The sequence below is a fragment of the Callithrix jacchus genome, chromosome 10 (assembly GCF_049354715.1).
Source record: "Callithrix jacchus isolate 240 chromosome 10, calJac240_pri, whole genome shotgun sequence".
NCBI classification, from domain to species: Eukaryota; Metazoa; Chordata; class Mammalia; order Primates; family Cebidae; genus Callithrix; species Callithrix jacchus.
This window is the reverse complement of record NC_133511.1, coordinates 125,949,074-125,969,446: the sequence shown is the minus strand read 5'-3', so window position 1 is coordinate 125,969,446 and position 20,373 is coordinate 125,949,074. Positions and strand designations below refer to the sequence as shown.

General features: G+C 59.0%; 1 protein-coding gene across 40 annotated transcripts in view; it reads right to left on the bottom strand.

The window, feature by feature from the left end:
- The window catches only part of TPCN2 (two pore segment channel 2), an 82,596-nt gene that overhangs the window by 36,312 nt on the left and 25,911 nt on the right, over positions 1-20,373 (bottom strand). For 6 of the 40 annotated variants that reach the window (XM_078341669.1, XM_003734322.6, XM_078341665.1 and 3 more), the window contains 17 exons: positions 19,784-19,849; positions 18,700-18,764; positions 17,975-18,075; positions 17,493-17,574; positions 17,211-17,297; positions 11,108-11,227; positions 10,917-10,976; positions 10,692-10,820; positions 9,987-10,036; positions 8,376-8,475; positions 6,531-6,602; positions 5,291-5,367; positions 4,830-4,911; positions 4,657-4,739; positions 4,029-4,110; positions 3,503-3,597; positions 2,200-2,821 (listed from right to left, as the gene is read on the bottom strand). In XM_078341669.1, the coding sequence (XP_078197795.1) occupies positions 2,743-2,821; positions 3,503-3,597; positions 4,029-4,110; positions 4,657-4,739; positions 4,830-4,911; positions 5,291-5,367; positions 6,531-6,602; positions 8,376-8,475; positions 9,987-10,036; positions 10,692-10,820; positions 10,917-10,976; positions 11,108-11,227; positions 17,211-17,297; positions 17,493-17,574; positions 17,975-18,075; positions 18,700-18,764; positions 19,784-19,849 (1,430 nt within the window). In that variant the 3' untranslated portion in view covers positions 2,200-2,742. Of the gene's footprint in view, positions 1-2,199; positions 2,822-3,502; positions 3,598-4,028; positions 4,111-4,656; positions 4,740-4,829; positions 4,912-5,290; positions 5,368-6,530; positions 6,603-7,675; positions 7,812-8,375; positions 8,476-9,986; positions 10,037-10,691; positions 10,821-10,916; positions 10,977-11,107; positions 11,228-16,538; positions 16,637-17,210; positions 17,298-17,492; positions 17,575-17,974; positions 18,166-18,699; positions 18,765-19,783; positions 19,850-20,373 lie in introns of those variants that run through there. The other 34 variants (XM_054241178.2, XM_078341667.1, XR_013523556.1 and 31 more) reach the window with 32 other exon arrangements.

Below are 20,373 nucleotides of genomic sequence, written 5' to 3'. Positions count from 1 at the left end.
TCCACCAAGAGTCCTGTGAGCAGCAATCCCAACAGCCAGGAGCACCCCTGGCACCCACATCCGGGTTCCTGACGCTGTGCTCCATTCGAAGGAACGGGGCTCCTGGGAGACACGGCAAAGAGACTCCCACAAAGGGAACAGGGCAGGCAGGCACAAAATGAGGCTTGAACATCTTTTTGCACCAGAAAGTAAGGAAACAGTTAAAGAACTGCAGGTATATACCAAAACACACACACACACACACACATACACACACACACACACACACACACGGCAGAAGAAAGGGCTCCCACAGCCGAACAAGGATGACCTGAGCCTCAGACTAACCATCATAACAGAACACAGCCCTGAATACAAGAGACCAGGACCCCCACAGGTGGATGCAAGGAAGGAAGGAAAAAGGAAAGTCTGACGGGAACGGGACACTGACATCACTTCACAGCACCTCCCAACTCATTCACTACGACGGGGTCGTGACTGAGCAGTGGAGAAGCTGACCAGGGCCACTTGACCAAGCGACGAGAGAGAACGCCACAGGGGCCCAGTGCAGTCTCAGCCCCTGCCAGGAGGCAGTGTCCACCCTGTGATACTTCTAGACAAGACGCACACCCAGAACCAGCCACGAGGAAACGTCACGGGAACACAAGCCGGGAGCCATTCTGCAAAGCCACGGGCTTATCTCCCGAAGTGTCAAGGTCGTACATGCCCAGGGAGACAGAGCCACTGTCCCGTCCAGGCGGATTAAGTCACCATGACCACGAAGCCACGTGCAGCTCGCACCTGACGTGAATGCTGGCTGAACGCCTTCCCAAAGCACGGAGGGTGCAGGGTCAGAACTGCAGCCACTAGTGATTCAGAGGCTTCTCTCTACTGTACCTGCAACTTTTCCCCAACACTGTGGCTGGTTCCACATTGTTATTATTGTTCGACATGAGTAAAAAGAAACGCGTGACCTTCTCCTTGGACTTGCTCCTACCCAATCTCATAGCGACCATGCTGTGGTTAGGGTCACCCCTCCCGCACCATCCCACAGGGGCTAGGGCGTGGGCTCAGCACCTCTGAAGGAAAAGCAGATGAAAGAAATTGGGCCTCCCAGGCAAGAACGCAGTGTAGGAGCAACCCTGTCAGGGCCATCCCTTCCGGTCCTGCTGAGCTTGGGCACAGACCAGGTACCAGGCTGGGGGCGGGGTGGGGGGGGGGCCGTGACAGGGAGTGGTGTCCCAGAGTTGTTTCTGGGACTTGCTGGGTCCACCTTGCCTTCAAAATAGTCAACCGCACCGCATCCCACCACTAGATGGCACCCAAACTTCAGCAGAAAAGGGGTGGGGCAGGGGGACAGCCAGTGGGGACAGCAGCCAAGGGAGGCAATTCCCATCCTTGTCCCCAGAGAAGCAGCTGCCCAGGGGAGCTGGGTGTGGACTCCCAACCATTGAAAGGGCTTACAACCAATTCCCTCGATGAAGCAGCCCCACTGGGTCCTCCCCACCCAAAAGCAGCTTTCCAGGAAGGTGGCCTGCAGAAGAGGGCAGCTCTGAGTCCTCACTGCCCCCAGGGGGCCCCACCCAAGTGAGGCCAGGTCAGTGCCCAGGACTTCAGACAAGCCTCAGGATCAATCAGAAGCTGCCATGTGCTAAGATACAAACAGCACCGGGACTTAGAAAACCCCAAGCACAGGTGTTTCACGGCATTTTAGAAGTTCCTTTGCTGAAGCTCTCCCAGAACGCCTTTTCCAGACAAGCTGGGGAAGGCTGGGGAGAGCACGCCTGCCGGAGCCAGCCCCACGCAGACATCACTCATCAATCCCACCAACCTCCTCCATGGAGATTCCAAATCTCAGCAGAGACCTCCGAGAACTCTAATACCAGCTGTGTGAGTTGGCACCTGAAGTGAGAAACCACTGGTCAATCTGGACTTAGCGTGCATCAGGTGACAATGTGGCTTTCCACACACTGCTCACTTTCCCACCCCCGCCAGGCCCCCTGCCACACACCCTAAGAACACAGAAAGTAAGGCCACCACTGGTACACATGCCTTTGAGCAAGACAGAAAAGGTGCCCCTCACTGCAGGGAGACAGCCCATGCCAGGATACGCCTCACAGCCACATGCCCTTGTGCAGTGCACAACCCAACCAACTTGACACAACAACCCTACTCCAGAGAAGCAGCAATTGTGCTGAAGTAAGAATGACAATCCCATTCTTTGCAAGACTTATTGATGAAAATGATCGGCAATCAGGCCCCTAAAGAAACACACACCCAGTCACACTCACACAAGCCATAAAATAACAAAACACAGTCAAGGTTCTCTCCAGGGCAAACCACCAGGGCACCCCCACCTGGCTGCCCTGGAACTCTGCCAGTTAACTTGTGCAGACCCGGGCACAAGTGGTCCCCAAGGGCCGCTGGCAGCGAAGGCAGCACAGGAGCTGCAGGGCACGTGGGAGGCCGTTGCTTCTTGCTTGTTGTCTGAAAGGTCCCTATGGGGTCTGCGAGGGAATTTTCACTGACGCAGCTCTAAACGCAGGCGGAGGTGCGGCACCTTCCTGAAGTACCAGCACCCATCTGAAGATGGTTGTCAGGCCGCGCGCAAAGGATGTGGTTCCTCCTCCCCAGCTTAGTGGGCCGTCAAAGGAAAGGTCTATTCTTGCTTGGCCGGCCACACACGGCCGCCTCTTCATGACGGGCACCTGCGTAGGCCAGCCTCTCTCTCCTGCCACCCGGGCTGGGACGGCAGCCCAGACGTCACCTGCACAGCCGCAGGTGCGGGTGGTGGCTCAGTGTCTCTGTCAGCTCATCTTCCTTGGGCTCCTCCAGAATATCCCTGTGGAATTGAGGAGACGCACAACAGGGGCCTCTAAATCGGGGAGACCCTGGCACGCTCAGGAGAACAAGGGAGCAGAGCTTAGCAACACAAGCAGAGAGTGTCACAGGGACGCGGGGACTCCAATCAGCCTCAGGATGGATGAGGCCACTGGAAGTGTCTACCCGGCATTCTTAAAAGCCCAGGGGCCACGTCTTCCCGCTGGTTGGCAGGACGGGGGCTTGGCCGCAGCAGCTCAGCAGCCCCTTGTGGGAGGCACAGAGGCCACAGCAGGGCTGCCTCCGGGCGGCCGCTTTTCTGGGCCAGCAGAGGAACCATCTCAAAGCTGCCAGAAGACAGGGTGTGGTTTCCTCGGGTCCCCCGTTTACAGGATCCAGTGGACCCTGAAGACAGTTCCTTAAATATGCCCGATCTAAGAGCAGCAGAGCAGGACAAAGGCCATGACCCCAGTGCCAGGAAGAGGAAGTCCCCTGAGCCAGCTCTGAGCTTCTCCCCTGTGGCACAGGACCAAAGCCAGATAACTGGATGGAGCGGGAAGAGGCGGCAGAAGGGGTGGAGGGGAAGGACGGCAAGGTGAGGGAGGAGGGCCATCAGGGCCTGCCACCACCTTGGTCCGTCCACCCCCAGCTCTTGGCTTCACACCCCAGGGACCACACAGAAATGCCTTCCCCACCCACACACCTGAACATGAGCTCCACAGTCATCTGGTAGGTGGCCTCTGGGGTCCCAGCAAGGGGCTGCAGGTAGCTGTGGGGGTCCCACTTATGAAGGAAGTTCTGGCAAGCAGGAGAGAGTGGTCAGTGAGTGCGGGCCCCGAGTGAAAGCAGCCTGGCCGCATCCCCGGCCCTCCAGGGTCAGCCTGGCACCTACCAAGGGGGCTGAGCCATCCACCCTGGACACCCTGGCACAGGCCCCACGAAGCTGCTGGCTCCTACTGGAGCCGGTGCCCAAGTCCCTCCTTCAGCCTGGCCTGGGGGCCTAAGCATCCCCACAGCCCACACGTCAGGAGCATCCCCCAAGGCACCAGCAGCCAGGGCAGGCAGCACTGAGCCCCACGGGAAGGCCCGACCTCACTCAGGACCTGCCTAACCCTGCATGACTCTCCCACCAAAGTCCCAGGCAGGCCCGGCCGGTGGCCTCAGGCCCATCGAAAGTGCATTAGAAACAAACCGCCACGGAGAACAGCCTGGATGGGGATTTCCAATACCTCCAGAATCAGAGCCAGAAACAGGTTGACCCAGATGACCGACGACACCAGCCACCACAACACAAAATAGATCTTGGACCACCTGCGGAGGACAGAGGCCCACCCGAGAACCACGGTGAGCAGAGCGAGACCACCTGACAGAAACACCGCCGCCGCATGGTGGGGACAGCTCTCAGGCATCCAGCCACGCATGCCGGGATGCAGACGGTGCCACTATTTCCATCTCAGAAGCAACCCAGCCAAGGCCAGAAACACGCAGCAGGCTGCCACGGCGGCTGGGCCAGCAGGAAGCAGCGCTGGGAGTAAAAGCTGGGACCAGCTGCTGGGGCCATCTGAGCTCTTCAAGCTCACAGATACCTCAACTATCTCCTTCGCTCAGCCTCCCCGCAGTTCCCGCAGCCCCACGGAATTCCTCAGAAGCCCCGGACACACCAACAACCTCTAGGAGGTGTAAACCCAGAGTCACCAGCCACCATGCTGAGCCATGATGTGGGGCAAAGCCAGCCAGGACGCCACACTGGCGGACCCCATCCCAGCCCCGCTCAGGGCATCCCGTGCAGCGTGCCAGGAGGTGAGAACCCGCAGGCTGCACAGAGAAATGCGCCGCCGTTGGGGAGACGGGACTCACGGGCCCGAGTAGCGCCGAAAGGCATCCAGGAGGACCTGCCAATTGTTCACCACCATCAAGTTCCACAGAGTGACCAGGGCAGCCTGCAGGGCCGAAACCAACGGTCCAGGAGGGCCCGGAGGGTGGGGAAGGGAGGAGCAGGGGAGCAGGGGTGGGCAGGGCACAGCACTCACCGCAAAGTCATCGAAGTTGTTGGCCCAGTACTCCAGCTGCTCGAAGCTCCCACAGGGTGCAGAGCCATTAGCAGGGGCCAGGCTGGGGGAACACAGCACACCTGAGTCAGGGTGGGGCTCCAGGTTCTGAGGCCTGGCACCTTCCACCCCCTCCTCTGCTGGCGTGCTCAGCCTGGCCTGAGGTCCAGACAGGGATGCAGGGGTGGGGGGCGGGGGGAGTGCTGCTCTGAGCAGGCCACAAGAAATGCGTTCAGCAGGGACTCCAGTCAAGGGCTCCTGGGAGAGGAGCGGAGTGGAGGTGGAAATCAGGGGTCAGGGAAAAGAGGGTGGAGGGAGGAGATGAAGGACCCAGGAGAACGCCCTCCTCTCCTGAGACACGGAGCCCACCAAGGCCACCACCACGGCCTCCCCCAACCCCAGCACCTGAGACACTCCCCGTGGCACCTCAGACTCCACCTCACCTGCTGTTTCCAAGAGGAGCCACAATCACGCCTCGAAACAAGTTGATCCCAATGATGGCAAATACGTAGTAGACCACCTGGGGGGACAGGGGCCCGGGACTGGTCAGCCCCACTCGGCCTCAGACAGAACCACAAAGCCAGGCTGATGTCTGCGAGGCCAGGTCCCTCTGCCCAGGGCTGGGGTTCCAGCCTGGCTTCCACTTCAAAACATGTGCAGCTGGCCTTCCCCCGGGCTGGCGGCTCCACAGAGGCAGTGGGGCTCAGGCAGGGGTGGTCATGGAGCTCCTACGGGAACCGGGGCCCTGCACCCAGGTTAGGAAACAGGTTGACCGCCCACCCAAGGCCTGTCCCTAACATGTGCCAGCAGAGAGTGGAGGGATACATGCCCTGGACTAACCTGGTCCCCTTTCTGGGCCTCAGTTTCCTCTGTGTGCAAGTTAGAGGGCTGCGCAGACAGTGCCTGAGGCAAGATTCTCTTCCTGGCGTCTATTTCCAGAGCCACGAGGGACACCTGGGATCCAGCCCAGAGCCCCCCATAGTCCCCAGGGACGCCTTCCCACCCGGTGGTCCCTAACTCAAGGTGGTCAGAATAAAAGGACAAGACTGCCTCAACTGCGGCCGGGCTTCCTGTCCCTCCACAAGGAGCGGCTCTGCGGCTGGGCTTCCTGTCGCTCACACAGAGCGGCTCTGGGAATGGCTCTGGGCCTGCCTGGTCAGGGGCCCCTCTCCTGCCTGAGCCCAGCCACCAGGCAGAGCAGACTGGCTCCTCAGCTGGAGGGCCGGTGTCCACAGCTCTTGCTTAGCAAACATGGCTGCAGCTCCCTGAAATCTCTCTAAGAAAGGAGCCTCAACTGCGTCCTCACCTAGGGCTTGCGTGGGCTGTGGGGTTCCTGGAGGCAAACTCCTGTGCCTCTTGCATTTCTGTTACTCATTTCTCAACGAGGCCACAACCCAGAAAACACGAGGGACTCAAGTTCCCCAAACAGTCTCTGGTGTGGGAGGGAAGTGCGCTGAGGCAGGGCCACCAGCCACACCACCCCGATCTCCCTCCTCTGCAAAGAAGGGGAGGCCTCTGGCTTCTTGCCCTAACCCTGTACTTCCCTGGCCTCAGGAACCTGCTGCCGTCAGAACCCAGGAAGCTTCCTGCAGACAGAGCAGTGAGCGGCCCAGCACTGCCTCCACCAGCCTCCCAGCTTCCCACTCCCGTGCATGCCCACCGCCAGCAGCAGCCGGGACTCACCACCAAGATCCCGCCAAACGCACGCATGTTCTGCACCAGGCCCAGGACGGTGCTGGCCACCACGGCCATCGGCTGAGGACAGGAAGAGAGCACAGCCCTTACACCTCCTGGCCCCACTGAGGGGACACCATCCCGGCCCACCACCCTGACCAATAGAAAGGCAAGACGGGCAGGCCAATGACCACCAATGACCACCAACCCACACACACACCTGGACCCACAGCCACCCACACATGGCTCTACACACCACATAGCCTGACAGGACCCCACGTCCACCCTTACATACCCCCACACCCCAGCACCGGTATTTCCCCCCACGCATCCGCACATGCTGGGACTCACTCATGCACTCCCCGTCCCAGCACCTCCACCCCAGCCTATTTAAGCCCTCTGGGAAGCCCTTCTCTGCCTGCCCACCACTGCGGCTGAGTCAGCTATTCTGCAGCCTGGAGGCGCCAAAGAAATGTAGAGCTGGAGGTGCAGAACTACCCACAGGGAATGAGTCTGAGAAGGGACCTCTGAGACCCAGCAGAGAAGCCCCAGCTCCAAAGGGCCACTCCTCCCAGTCACAGCGCAGCCGGGAGAAAGGCTTTCAAAGCAGCCCCATCAACCCCTCCAAAGTAGACAATACAGCTGAACGCCACAGTGGAGACCAGTAAGCATGTACGTGTGCACACATGTGTGTCATCATGAGCATATATACAGTCACGTGAGAGGTCCTAGGAAACTGTGACTTCAATCAAAATGACATTATCCAGGGCCTGCTGTGCACCACTTCCCTTAAAGTCACAGTTCCCAAGAACCTGCCGATGACACTGACACCTTACTGCATATGTGTGCACACACGATCATGCGTCTCATACAGGCATGAGCTCACATGCATATTTGTATGTGATGATTGTGCACAGTTATGCTGGATATAGGTGTATTAATGTGTGTGTGTGTGCACATCATGGTGTGTGTATTGCATGCAAATGTGGTTGTATACGTGTGACTGATCACAGGTGCCTGTGAATGCTCACGTATGTATGTGCATGGTCACGTATGTGGCTATGTGTGAGATCACATGTGCATGGCTGTATTGTGTATACGTGTGATTATGTGTGCCTGTATGGTTGTGTGTAATTATGTGTGAACACGAGTACCTGTGTGTATGAAGGCCCCAGCACAGCAGCCCCCTAGGAAGGATCAGGACTTCTGAGCTGCCTTCAAGTGGGACATACTGCCAGGCAGGACAGGTACACAGCTCAGAGGAAGGATGAACAGGGACAGAGGAAGGACCTGGACACCCAGAAGAGGGGTCTTAGAACATGGAGGCAGGAGCAGTGAGGTCCAGAACCCCCCCACCCCACCTGCCTGCCCCTTCAAGGTGCCCACTGCTCCTAACGGGTGCATTAGGAGAAACCAGGGCTCAGAGACGGCCACGAGCCACCTGAGCCCACACGAGGAAATCCTGGAAACCAGCTCCCGGCCAGGGGTACTCTGCCCCTCATTACAAGCACCCTGGGAGTCCTGGCGAAGGCCTTTCTGGGAACCTCAGAGACCTGGGGGAGCGCTGGGATGCCCAAGGTTCCAAGAGCATGCAGCTGCTCCTGCCGCCAGACAAAGCATCGCACCCACCATGCCCTCACCCGCTTTGCCATCCCCACCCGGAGATGCAGAGCTGGCTCTCCCGCTTCTGATGACCCTACCCCAGCGTCACAAGAACATGGCAGAGGTGAGGGGGCCCAGGGTGATGGGCACAGTCCTCATGCCCTCCCTGCCCCAGGCTCACCCATCCTGGAGCAACACAGCAGCGTGAACCTGGAGGGCAAGCGAGTGTTGGGGTGGGGTGGCCACACGCACCTTCATGTTGGGGATGATGCGCAGGAAGCGGAACACGATGAGCATGTTCAGCATGCGGGTCATGTCCCACAGCGACAGCAGGCCCAGCATCTCCGGCCTCCTGGGGACAGACAAGGGAGGGAGGCGGGTTGGGAGGGGCCCAGGAGCCCCACAGGGAGGGGACAAGGAGATGTGTGGTGGGTTCCTGGACAGACGGAGGCACAGGGAGGGCAACCGGGCACGACGGGAGCCCACCCCACAGCCAACAGCAAGCAGAAAAGCCTCTGCAGGGCGGCGAGAGGGTAGAGCCATGGCCACTCACTGCTCAGCTTCCACTTGCAGCCCCCGGGCAACCTCCATCGCCCCAACACTTTCCCACCCAGCCCTCAAAGGTAGGCCGGCAGCCCTCCTTCTACACAGACCCTCCATCTACACGGGAGGCCACTGAGGTTCCAGACGCTGAGACTTGCTCCAGCTCAGGCCCTGGCAGAACTGCGTGAGCCCATGTCTCCTGCCCCCTCCCCTGTGCCGGCCGCATCCCCCACCTCCTGCCCCATCACCCATCTCCTGTCCTATGACCCTGACCCCTGACCCCGTCCCTGAACCACACCCCACTGGGTCTTCTGTGCCTTCATTTCTGTTGAAACTTAAACCCATTCTCATCCAGATTGTCAGCCCCAAGGTAAAGACTCAGACCAAAGTGCATGCTCAGTGCGCATCAAAGACGAGGCGACGCCAGCCCCATGACGCAGCGCGGTGGCGCTACCTGCCTTAAGTCCTGGGGGGCTCCCTGGGGAGGTGACGGAACAGCAAGGCCCTTGCTGGTCACCGTCCCCACCCCCAACAAGCGATTCCCAGCTGCTCAGCAGGCAGTGGGATAGATGACAGAGCACAGAGACCCAAGGAGCCCGGCCTGACCATGGGGCGGAGACCGGCATGTGTGCCTGTTGGGCCCTGTGCCCACCCTTCCTGTCTCATCACGGGCACCCAGAAGCCACACTCCTGGGGCAGAGCAGCCTGGCTGATGGCCCTGCTGTGCCATGAGGCTCTCAGGGTCCCTATCCACTTAGTCTTTTCGTGGACAGAACCCTGGGCAGTGGGGAATCAGCACACAGCATCAGAGTTCACTGAGCCCCAGGCCCCTGGCTCCACTATTTTAAGGGGGCTAAAGTGATGTCCAGAGTGGGAGGTGATGACTCAAGGTCACACCGCAAGCTGGGAGCGCTCCAAAGGACCTTCCCGCCAACAGAAGGCCCAGCCCAACCCCAGTGATCACAGGTCCCCTGAGACCTGAGCCAGGGGCATCTCTGCTTCCAGCCCCCAGCATGTGCACTGGGAGGGGGAGCCCACTGCTACCCTGGAAGGTGCCTCCAAGGGGGAACGGCGGCTTCCCACCACAGCCTGCAAGGCGCCCGCTTCTGGAGAGAGGCCCCCAGAGCAACGGCAGGGCCCTGCCCCGACATAGCCTCCACTGCAGGATCGGCCCACCCGTTCCACATCACAGGGTCTGCCCTAGAGTCAGAGCAGACCCAGCAGGCAGGCCCCATCCCCAGACACCGTGGAGACCCTCCCAGGGACACTGGGTGGGGTGCTGTTTGCTGTAGCTGCCCTCAGTGCTGCCCAGTCACATACCAGCCTGGGTGTGGCAATCGGTACACAGCCAGAGTTGAGATCTCCAAAACCTTTAATCACAAAAGAAAAGAAGGCTTCGCTACAGCAACGCTAATCTGGGAGGCCCTGGAAGGAATTACAAAGCTCATCTCTAGCACATTCTCCCCAAAAGGGGCTTTTGGGGAGAAATCAGAACTTGGTCCTTGACCCCATGAGTTGGTTCCAGATGTCGGGACTTCCTTCAGGACTGCACAGATTGGGGTGGTGGGGACGGCAGAGAAGATGCTGAGTCAAGGACAGACCACAGGGCCCGTCTCAAATTTCTCTTTGCCCGTGTGCCCAAGGGACTGCCAGCTATAGCAAACACCACTCTGATGTGGCTGCTTGTGACACACACACTGAATGTGACAACCCCTCACTCCCACAGGGTCTGGGGAAGAAGTGTAAGCATTCTCTGAGAACACCCTAGGTGCCTGAGAGCCCCGGCCCCTCACTCCACCCATGCTGACACTCGAATGCAGTGGAAACCCAGCCTCCTAGAGCCCCCACCAGCTGCCTGCTGAGCAACTCGGCCAGCAGGGAAGGCAGCCCTCATCACTGAGAGCAGGAGCCCACCTTCCCACAGCCTCTGGTCCTCAGGGGAGGCCTGAGATGGGCCCACACAGAGCCCAGGTGGCATTCACCCACCCGACCAGGAGAGGCCGGCCTCAGATGTGCCCACTTTACCAGGAGGACTATGGTAAGGAGCCCGTCAAACACGTTGCTGGGGTAGGACAGGTACCCTCGCAGGCCCAGGGCAAAGACCTTGAGCAGCAGCTCCAGCAGGTAGTACACGATGAAGACGCAGTTGAGAATCTGAAAGGGCAGGAGAGGCACCCAGCATGGGGCCCCGGGGCTGCCAGTCCTGCCCAGCCTCTCCCTGGCCCTGACAGGGAGCAGCTCAGACCTTACCCCCAGGACGAAGTCATCGCGCTCAGCAGGCAGCACGTCTGCATCCAGCACCAGGAACACCTGCGAAGCCAGAGGAGCGGGCTCGCTGCAGGCCCAGCACAGCGCCGGGCAAGGCAGGAGGGGCAGGCTCATGCACAAGGTGGGCGGGAACAGGCTCCTCCACGCCAGCTCTGGGGCAAATCCGCACTCACGCAAATGGACACCAGGTTTGCCAGGGCGATGAGGTTCCCCAGGTAGTCGAAGTAGTAGTGGCCAAAGAGAAACTGGGCACTCTGCAGAAATGGGGACTGGTACGTGGGCCTCCGCGGGTGCTGGGCAGAGAACACACTCGCTCAGAAGCACAGTCCAGCAGCCACGGCTGTCACAGCCCAAAAATGCCCCATGCCCTCTCCTTCTGGGATTTGACTTTCTCCTGCCTCATCCCCGTGCTACGTATCCAGCCACAGGAAATAACCCCAGACACAGAAATCGCTCTAGACACAAAGGTGTTCATCTCAGCGGTCTTTGCAACACCAAGAGAGAAACAGAAGTAACTCAAGCATCCACTGAGAGCTCAGGTAACCACGCTGTGATATCAGAGTCACCTTAAATGTATGCAAAGTGTCGCCCTGATTAAAAAAAAAAAGCTGTGTGAAAAACACATGTAAGTGGTGCTCACAGCTACAGAAACTTAGCACAGAACCAACTCCCGGACTGCGGCTGGCAGCAGCAGAACAGAGGGGGTAGTGGGGGCAGGCAGGCAGCCACTGCCACCGTCAGGACCCTCGTGAGACCCAGCACTGTCTGTGCTCAGCAGCCTCCTTGAAACACATCCACGTGTGCACGAGCTTAGCAACGGGAACTGCCTAAACGTTCCTCAGCAAGGGCACCCGCGCCACTGTCCCACGCAGGAGCCACTGGCCACCGGTGGCTGGTTCATGAAAATTTCAACGCAATAAAATTCAACATTGGTTCTCAGCGGCAACACCCACGTGTCAAGTGATCCACGGCTACAAGTGACAAGTGGCTACGGCTCCTCCCCACAAGAGTCCCCATGAAAATGGAGGGCGAGGAGACACGGCTGAGTGAACAGGCAGGCTGTGGAGTGAAAAGTGCGACGCTTCGTGGAAACATCAGACAAGAACAGAGCAAGTGTTTCCGCAGGTACCAGTACACGCCTGAAATTATACAGGGAAAAGTCTGGAAGGAAAACCCCAAAATATCCAGTTGAATAGAGAGGCTAATTAGGAGTGAGACCCAAACGGGCAGTGCCCATGATCGACACCCTTCCTCTCGCCTCCCGATCTCCCCCTTGATACGCACTTGGCCACAACAGGCAGAGTCCCTTTCAACATCTCGTCCACAGCGAGCGGGGCTGAGGCTGTCTTGGGGCGGCGGGGGGGGGAGGGCGGGGGGCTGGAGGGATGCAGCAGGACCGTAAGGCTCCCCTGCGGTTCCTGGATGCCACGTAGGGGATCAGGTTGTGGTGTGAGGCACATGTGGAGATGCTCTGTCCCGAACACACAGTCCCCAGGCCACCTACAGCCATGGCCTGACCTCCCTAAAATTTCCCAGCTTCCCACAGTCCTCAATGCAGAAACCAGTGCCCAAGGCCACCTGCCCGCCCTGCTACCCAATTCCCTCGGCGGGCCCATGCCACTGCCTGCGCAGAACCTGGGCCTGCTGCACCCGGGAGGGTGGCCTCCTGCTTGCCCAGTGACCACAGACCAACTGCAGCCCAGGGACACCAGTGAACGTCTCTGCGTTCCTATGTCTAAACCACACTCTCTCGAGAGGTCTGAACCCCGGCTTTAGGAGGACCCCCTTCCGGGTTCATTCTTCCTCACATACTCCCTGAGCCCAAGGACACCGCAGTTTCCTTAAGCCTTCCAGTTACTCTTTCATCATAGCTCACACTTCCGCATGCCGCAATTTCTATGTAAACCAGACTGACACCTTGGCCCAGAGAGGCTTAGCATTATCTATTATGTTTAAATGCTGCAAGGAGAAGCATTCACATGTCACCCGTGTAACTGAGGAATAACGGACATGACGGAAGTGGCTGTATCTGGGTAGAAAGACAGTGGGGGGTTTTCCACTTTTCCCTGCTGTCTATAATGAATGCCTACTCATTTTTAACCCCACAGCCTCTCAGAGGAAGAGGAGACCTCTTTCAGCAGCAGCCAGGGCACCTTCTCTGAAGCTCACCAGCATGCACCCCCCCACCCCTGGCCACAGCCAGGCTGATGCCCAGGCAGTGACCCCACACGGGAGGGCTCTCGGAAAGGCTGGAGCTCCCATGACGTCAGCCTGCCCAGAAAGCACCTCTTTGTGCTTCCAAAACCACAGGCTGCCCCAAATCTCAGCAACCCCAGAAGCATCTATCTGCCTCCCAAACCTGAAGCTCAGCCAGCCCTTCACATCAGCGGGCTCTGCATCCAGAGACTCAACCAACTGCAGATCAAAAACACTCACGGGAAGAGGCATCCGTGCTGAGCGTGTACAGGCTTTCCTTACTGTTATTCCCCAAACTTCCACATCATTCCTAGGTACTAGGTGCTACGATCAGTCTAGAAATGATTTGAAGTACACAGGAGGATGTGTGTAGGTTACACGCAAACACTATGTCATCTTACATAAAGGACTTAACCATCCATGGATTTTGTGTCCACCTGGAGTCCTAGAACCAATCCCCTGCAGATACCGGAGGGACGATGGCCTCCCCTCTGCAGTCAGCATTTTGGGGACAGAAGGTATCAGAAAACCAGATCGAGGATATCACAGCTCCCAAAACCTGTGGAACCCAAACTCCCATCTCAAAGCCCAGTGCTTGGTGCCCTGGGAAGAAACAGCAACACCGGGACCTCCTGGGAGACGGCCAGGCTGGAAATCGGGCCAGGCCTGTGTGTTGGGCCTTCCCCGCTCCTGTGCGCACATGAGCCTGCTCTACTGGGTCACAAGCAAAGCAATCCACCCACCCTTCCTCTGCAGCCTCACAGGAGAGGAAGTCCTCTCCAGCTCTCACTAAATCCTGACGCTGGAAAGGGGTGGGAAAACCAGCTCTGGACAACCAGGACTCAACTGCACCCTCTGGAATGGCAGAAACTGCCCAGAGACAGCCCAGAGGGCGCAGAGGACGCCAGGAGCAAACCCTGAGGAACAAAAATCACCTTTCCAGAACCTTCAGGATGACTAGCTTCTCCCAGCCTGCATCCACCTGCCTCTGGAAGGGGTTGGATCACAGCAAACCCAGCCAACCACAGCCGCTAAGAGTTGCTTCCTGAGCCCCAAACACCTCTGGCCCAAGGACAAGAGCCATTATCTACAATGGCGCTTTTTTTTTTTTTTTTTTTCCAAGTCAGAGTATCGCACTGTCATCCAGGCTGGAGTGCAGTGGCATGATGTTGGCTCACTGCAACCTCTGCCTTCTGGGCTCAAGCAATTCTCCAGCCTCAGCCTCCTAGGTAGCTAGGATTACAGGCACCTGCCATGAAACTCAGCTAATTTTTTGTATTTTTATTGGAGATGGGGTTTCACTATGTTGGTCAGGCTGGTCTTGAACTCCTGACCTCGTGATCTGCCTGCCTCAGCCTCCCAAAGTGCTGGGATTACAGGCGTGAGCCACAGTGCCCAACCAAAATGGTGCTTCTTAATTTCCTGTCATCTGAGAACCATCTCCACAGTCTCTGCAAAATCTACACCTGGTAAGGTTAATTTCCTATCTTCACGTCAGCCTTAAGTTAACACTGCACTGCCCGGCCTCGACCCAAGCAGAGGTTTGATGGCCTGAATGTTCAAAGCGCCGCCTGCTGATCCTCGCCACACTCATCTTCCCTCCCCCAAGGGGTTGGGGGCACCTGACGGAGAAAGGCAGCCCTAAAGGGAATGCCCAAAAGGGTGATGGGAATGAGCGCATGCCACCCAGGCTGAGGCTGGGGCAGGGCCTGACTCCAGAGGTCTGGAAAGACCTTAGGAAAACGTTATGTGGAAGACCACCTCTGACAGGGGCCTGCAGCCACAGAGGCTGACGAGCCCTGAAGCAGGTGACAGTTGCTATGGGCTGAATTTTATCTCCCTCAAAATTCCTATCTTAAACCTCTAACCCCCAGTAGCTCAGAATGTGAACCTATTTGGAGACGGGGCCTTTTAAAAGGTAATTTAGTTAAAACAAGGCCATCAGAATGGGCCCTAATGCAATCTGAACAGGGTCCTCATAAGAGGAGGAGCTGAGGACGCACGCAGGGATGACCTCGTGAGGACACAGGGAGAAGGCGGTGGGGCCCTAATACAATCTGAACAGGGTCCTCAGAAGAGGAGGAGCTGAGGACACACGCAGGGATGACCACGTGAGGACACAGGGAGAAGGCGGTGGGGCCCTAATGCAATCTGAACAGGGTCAGAAGAGGAGGAGCTGAGGACGCACGCAGGGATGACCTCGTGAGGACACAGGGAGAAGGCGGTGGGGCCCTAATGCAATCTGAACAGGGTCAGAAGAGGAGGAGCTGAGGACGCACGGAGGGATGACCACGTGAGGACACAGGGAGAAGGCGGTGGGGCCCTAATGCAATCTGAACAGGGTCAGAAGAGGAGGAGCTGAGGACGCACGGAGGGATGACCACGTGAGGACACAGGGAGAAGGCGGTGGGGCCCTAATGCAATCTGAACAGGGTCAGAAGAGGAGGAGCTGAGGACGCACGCAGGGATGACCTCGTGAGGACACAGGGAGAAGGCGGTGGGGCCCTAATGCAATCTGAACAGGGTCCTCATAAGAGGAGGAGTTGAGGACGCACGGAGGGATGACCACGTGAGGACACAGGGAGAAGGCGGTGGGGCCCTAATGCAATCTGAACAGGGTCCTCATAAGGGGAGGAGCTGAGGACGCACGGAGGGATGACCTCGTGAGGACACAGGGAGAAGGCGGTGGGGCCCTAATGCAATCTGAACAGGGTCCTCAGAAGAGGAGGAGCTGAGGACGCACGGAGGGATGACCACGTGAGGACACAGGGAGAAGGCGGTGGGGCCCTAATGCAATCTGAACAGGGTCCTCATAAGAGGAGGAGCTGAGGACGCACGCAGGGATGACCACGTGAGGACACAGGGAGAAGGCGGTGGGGCCCTAATGCAATCTGAACAGGGTCAGAAGAGGAGGAGCTGAGGACGCACGGAGGGATGACCACGTGAGGACACAGGGAGAAGGCGGTGGGGCCCTAATGCAATCTGAACAGGGTCCTCATAAGGGGAGGAGCTGAGGACGCACGGAGGGATGACCACGTGAGGACACAGGGAGAAGGCGGTGTCTGCGAGCCACGGAGAGGCCTCAGGAAGAACCCGCCTGCCACACTTTGACCTCAGACAGATGGCCAGGACTGGGAGGGGACAATTGTCTGCTGCTTCAGCCGCACCCCTGCCCCAGTCTGTGGTGCCACCCAGCACCCTGAGAAAACAAGAAAAGTGACAGAACTAGAAGGCATCCATGGCCCCATCTAAGTTCAGGGTCTGGCTCAGTCCTCTGAGGCTGTGGCCGGAACAGGAGCCCCATGCAGCCCCTGCGCCACCTGTGAGCACCTGGGCTGTTTCCCAGTGTCTCCGCCCACCTGGCCCAAGCCTTCTAGACACAGAACTTAGATAAATGCTGAGGCCCACCTGGTAACTTTGTCACCCAGTGTCAAGGCTGAAAGACAAAGGCTTTGGAGAGGACCAGTGTGCAGACCTCCTGAAGAAGGACTGACAGGAAAGGGAGTCTGTCATGGAAACAGAGAAAACCGTTCGGAAGATTCCTCTGTGTCAGGCTGGGCTCAGAATAGTTCCTGGGGTCTGGTGAATTTCATAGAAATCTCCCCAGTAGCCAGGAGCCAAAGAGATCTCCATTCCCAGTTCCCATCCTAGGAGCCAGGATCCCTGGGCAGGCGAATTCCAGCACTGATCATTAGAAGAGTTCCCTCCTGGGTGACCAAGGGCAGTGGAAGTGGAAAGCCCCCACTCCCCTCCCTGGGCAGCCGTGGCCCCAGTTACCTCTTTTTTTTTTGAGACGGAGCTTTGCTCTTGTTACCCAGACTGGAGTGCAATGGCGCAATCTCCGCTCACCGCAACCTCCGCCTCCTGGGTTCAGGCAATTCTCCTACCTCAGCCTCCTGAGTAGCTAGGACTACAGGCATGCACCACCATGCCCAGCTAATTTTTGTATTTTTAGTAGAGACGGGGTTTCACCATGTTGACCAGGATGGTCTTGATCTCTTGACCTCATGATCCACCCGCCTCGGCCTCCCAAAGTGCTGTGATTACAGGCGTGAGCCACCGCGCCCGGCTCCCAGTTACCTCTTTCACCACACTCCTGTCAAGCTCGTTGAACAGTTTCTGAAACTCGTCAGCCGATAGCGGGACACTACCGTAGGAGTGCACCTGCTGCAGAGGGAGGAGCACAGGTCAGCCGGGAGCACGGGAAACGGAGCACCCTCAGCCCCAGCCCCACCCTGATGGGCTGTGAACCCTGCAGGTGACCTGAAGCCACATCCCTAGTCCTAAAAAGGGGCTGCTGGCCCCAGTGACCTCCTGGGAGGAGCCCAGAGGTGGCTGGGGGCAGGGGACGGGGGCGGGTACCTCCATCATGGCCTCTTTGTGGGAGCTGTCCAGCTGGACCCTCTGAAGCACCTGCAGCAAGTTCTGGGGCTTCACTCCAGCTCTGCAGGGAAACCACAGCCCGGTAAGCTCAGCCAGCTCAGCCCCCAGGAACCCGGGCCTGGGTCCTCCGGCCCTGGCGTCTGGCCTGAGCTTTGCCACGGACCCACTCTGCAGCCCTGAACCACAAGAGCCACAAAGGGGGACAAGGAGGAGGCCAGGCCACTCAGCCCTTCACCCGCCCAAGGGCCGTGGGGGGACACGAAGACAAAGGTGCAGACTCAGGGCAAGGACGCCAGGAACCACGGAGCACCAGGGGCATGGTGGTTTCTGTGAGTTGGGTGCCAGCCAGCAGGGGTGGGCACAGGCTAAGCACGAGAAGCCCAGATGAACACCCAGCCCCAGCACTCATGGCAGCCACGTGCCCACCCTCAGGGGAAGGAGGGTCCATTCCCAGCACTCACGCCTGAGGGAAGGCTCCTTCCTCCCCTGCCACAGAGGACAGGACTTCAAAGGCAGCCCGGGTCCCCAGCCGCCTCCGAAACAGTGAGGTCTGGAGAGATTTCTGTAAAGAGGAAGGCTGTGAACAGCAGGACCAGCCCTCCCCCAGCTCAGAACCCCCACCCATCCCTCCCCTGGGGATCTGGAGAGATTTCTGTAAAGAGGAAGGCTGTGAACAGCAGGATCAGCCCTCCCCCAGCTCAGAACGCCCACCCATCCTTCCCCTGAGGAACGGCAGAGGGGGAGCCGGGCAGCCTTGGAGGGGACACAGTCCCCCACAGCCTGGGGCAAACCCTCGCCCCAAGGGCATGAGAGCACTGGCCATAGACTCCCGGGACAGGCTGCACAGGGCGATGCCCGACAGGTGCACTTCGTAGCACACCGGGCTGTGTTTCTTCTCTGTATGCTGGGGGAGCCCCTGGCTCCCCGTCAAGAGGGTTTAGGGTCGGCTGTCCTGGGAGATGCCATCTCTGGCAGCTTCCCCTGGCGGGGACTGAGACACTGGGTGGTGGGAGCAACAACACTCAAGTAACCCCAGCTGACCCACTGGAGGCAGCAACCCTGCCCTCCCATCCCACCAGGACCCGGGCCAGCAAAGGTCCCCCGTCGAGGGGTCACCCAGCTCAAGCCACACCCTGCCTGGCCTCCGGGAGCTCCAGGCACAGCCGGGAGAGGGGCGCTCGCTCACCATCAGGTAGCCACGGAACTGACTGTAGATGATGGCCGTCAGCAGGTTCATCAGAAACAGGCTTCCTTCAAGAGGAGACAGCCATGGTCAGAGGGGCCACCAGAGCTGCAGCAAAACCAACACGAGGGCAGCCCTGCACAGGACAGCACAGCGCTGGGGATGTCCCCTAGCAAACGGAATGCGGCCGGGCCAGCACAGTCATGGGCAGGACCACGAGGTCAGTGGCGGTAACAGAACAGAGTGTGGGGTGGGCTCCCTGGGATGAAGCTGTGGGGTGGGGGCTCCCTGGGGTGAAGCTGTGAGGTGGGGGCTCCCTGGGGTGAAGCTGTGGGGTGGGGGTTCCCTGGGGTAGAGCTCTGGGGTGGGGGCTCCCTGGGATGGAGGCTCCCTGGGGTGGGGGCTCCTCGGGTAAAGCTGTGGGGTGGGGGCTCCCTGGGGTAGAGCTCTGTGGTGGGGGCTCCCTGGGGTGAAGCTGTGAGGTGGGGGGCTCCCTGGGGTGAAGCTCTGGGGTGGGGGTTCCCTGGGGTAGAGCTCTGGGGTGGGGGCTCCCTGGGGTGGGGGCTCCTCGGGTAAAGCTGTGGGGTGGGGGCTCCCTGGGGTAGAGCTCTGTGGTGGGGGCTCCCTGGGGTGAAGCTGTGAGGTGAGGGCTCCCTGGGGTAGGGGCTCCCTGGGGTAGAAGCTCCCTGGGGTGAAGCTGTGGGGTGGGGGATTCCTGGGATGGAGCCGTGGGGTGGGGGCTCCCCGGGGTGGAGCCGTGGGGTGGGGGCTCCCTGGGGTGGAGCTCTGGGGTGGGGGCTCCCTGGGGTGGGGGCTCCCTGGGGTGGGGGCTCCCCAGGGTGGGGGCCCCCTGGGGTGGGGGCTCCCTGGGGTGGGGGCTCCCTGAGGTGGAGACGTGGGGTGGGGGCTGCCTGGGGTGGAGCCATGGGGTGGGGGCTCCCTGGGCTGTGAGGTGGGTGCTCCCTCGGGTGATCTCTGGAATGAAACACACTGATGTGAAGTTTTGGGTCATGGAGGGGCAGGGTCTACCAGTCCCTGAGCTCTCAGGATCCTGTCTCAGAACGCTGGCCACACTATCTGCACTCACCTATCACGGTAAAGACTATGAAGAAGATGGCATAGGCCCGGTTCTTGGAATACGCAGGAACCATCACTGAAAAGGAAAAGAAGCCCAGAACTAAAACCTTGCTGACAACCTCAGCGCTGATCCCACTGGCACCCTGACCCTACACAACTTGCTTTCAGGACAGAAAGGTCTCTCCACTGCTGAGCGTGGTGGCTCATGCCTGCAACTGGAGAGGCTGAGGTGGGCAGCAGATCGCTTGAGGTCAGGAGTTTGAGACCCGCCTGGCCAACATGGTGAAACCCCATCTCTACTAAAAATACAAAAATTCACCAGGCGTGGTAGCTCATGCCTGTAGTCCCAGCTACTCGGGAGGCTGAGGAAGAAGAAAAAGAAAGAATAAAAAAAAACAAAAAAAGTCTCCTGGGAGGGCTGAGAGGCCTTCCTGTCCAAATTCAATCTCTCGCCTCAACTCTGCTCGCACACCCTCCGGAACAGGGAACTCCCTACCTCTCAAGGATGTCCGTCTGCACACAGGGCTGAAACCCTCCCTGCAGCCCTCCCTACAGACAGTCCTGCTCCCGCTGTGGTCACCTGCTAGGACTCAGAAGACA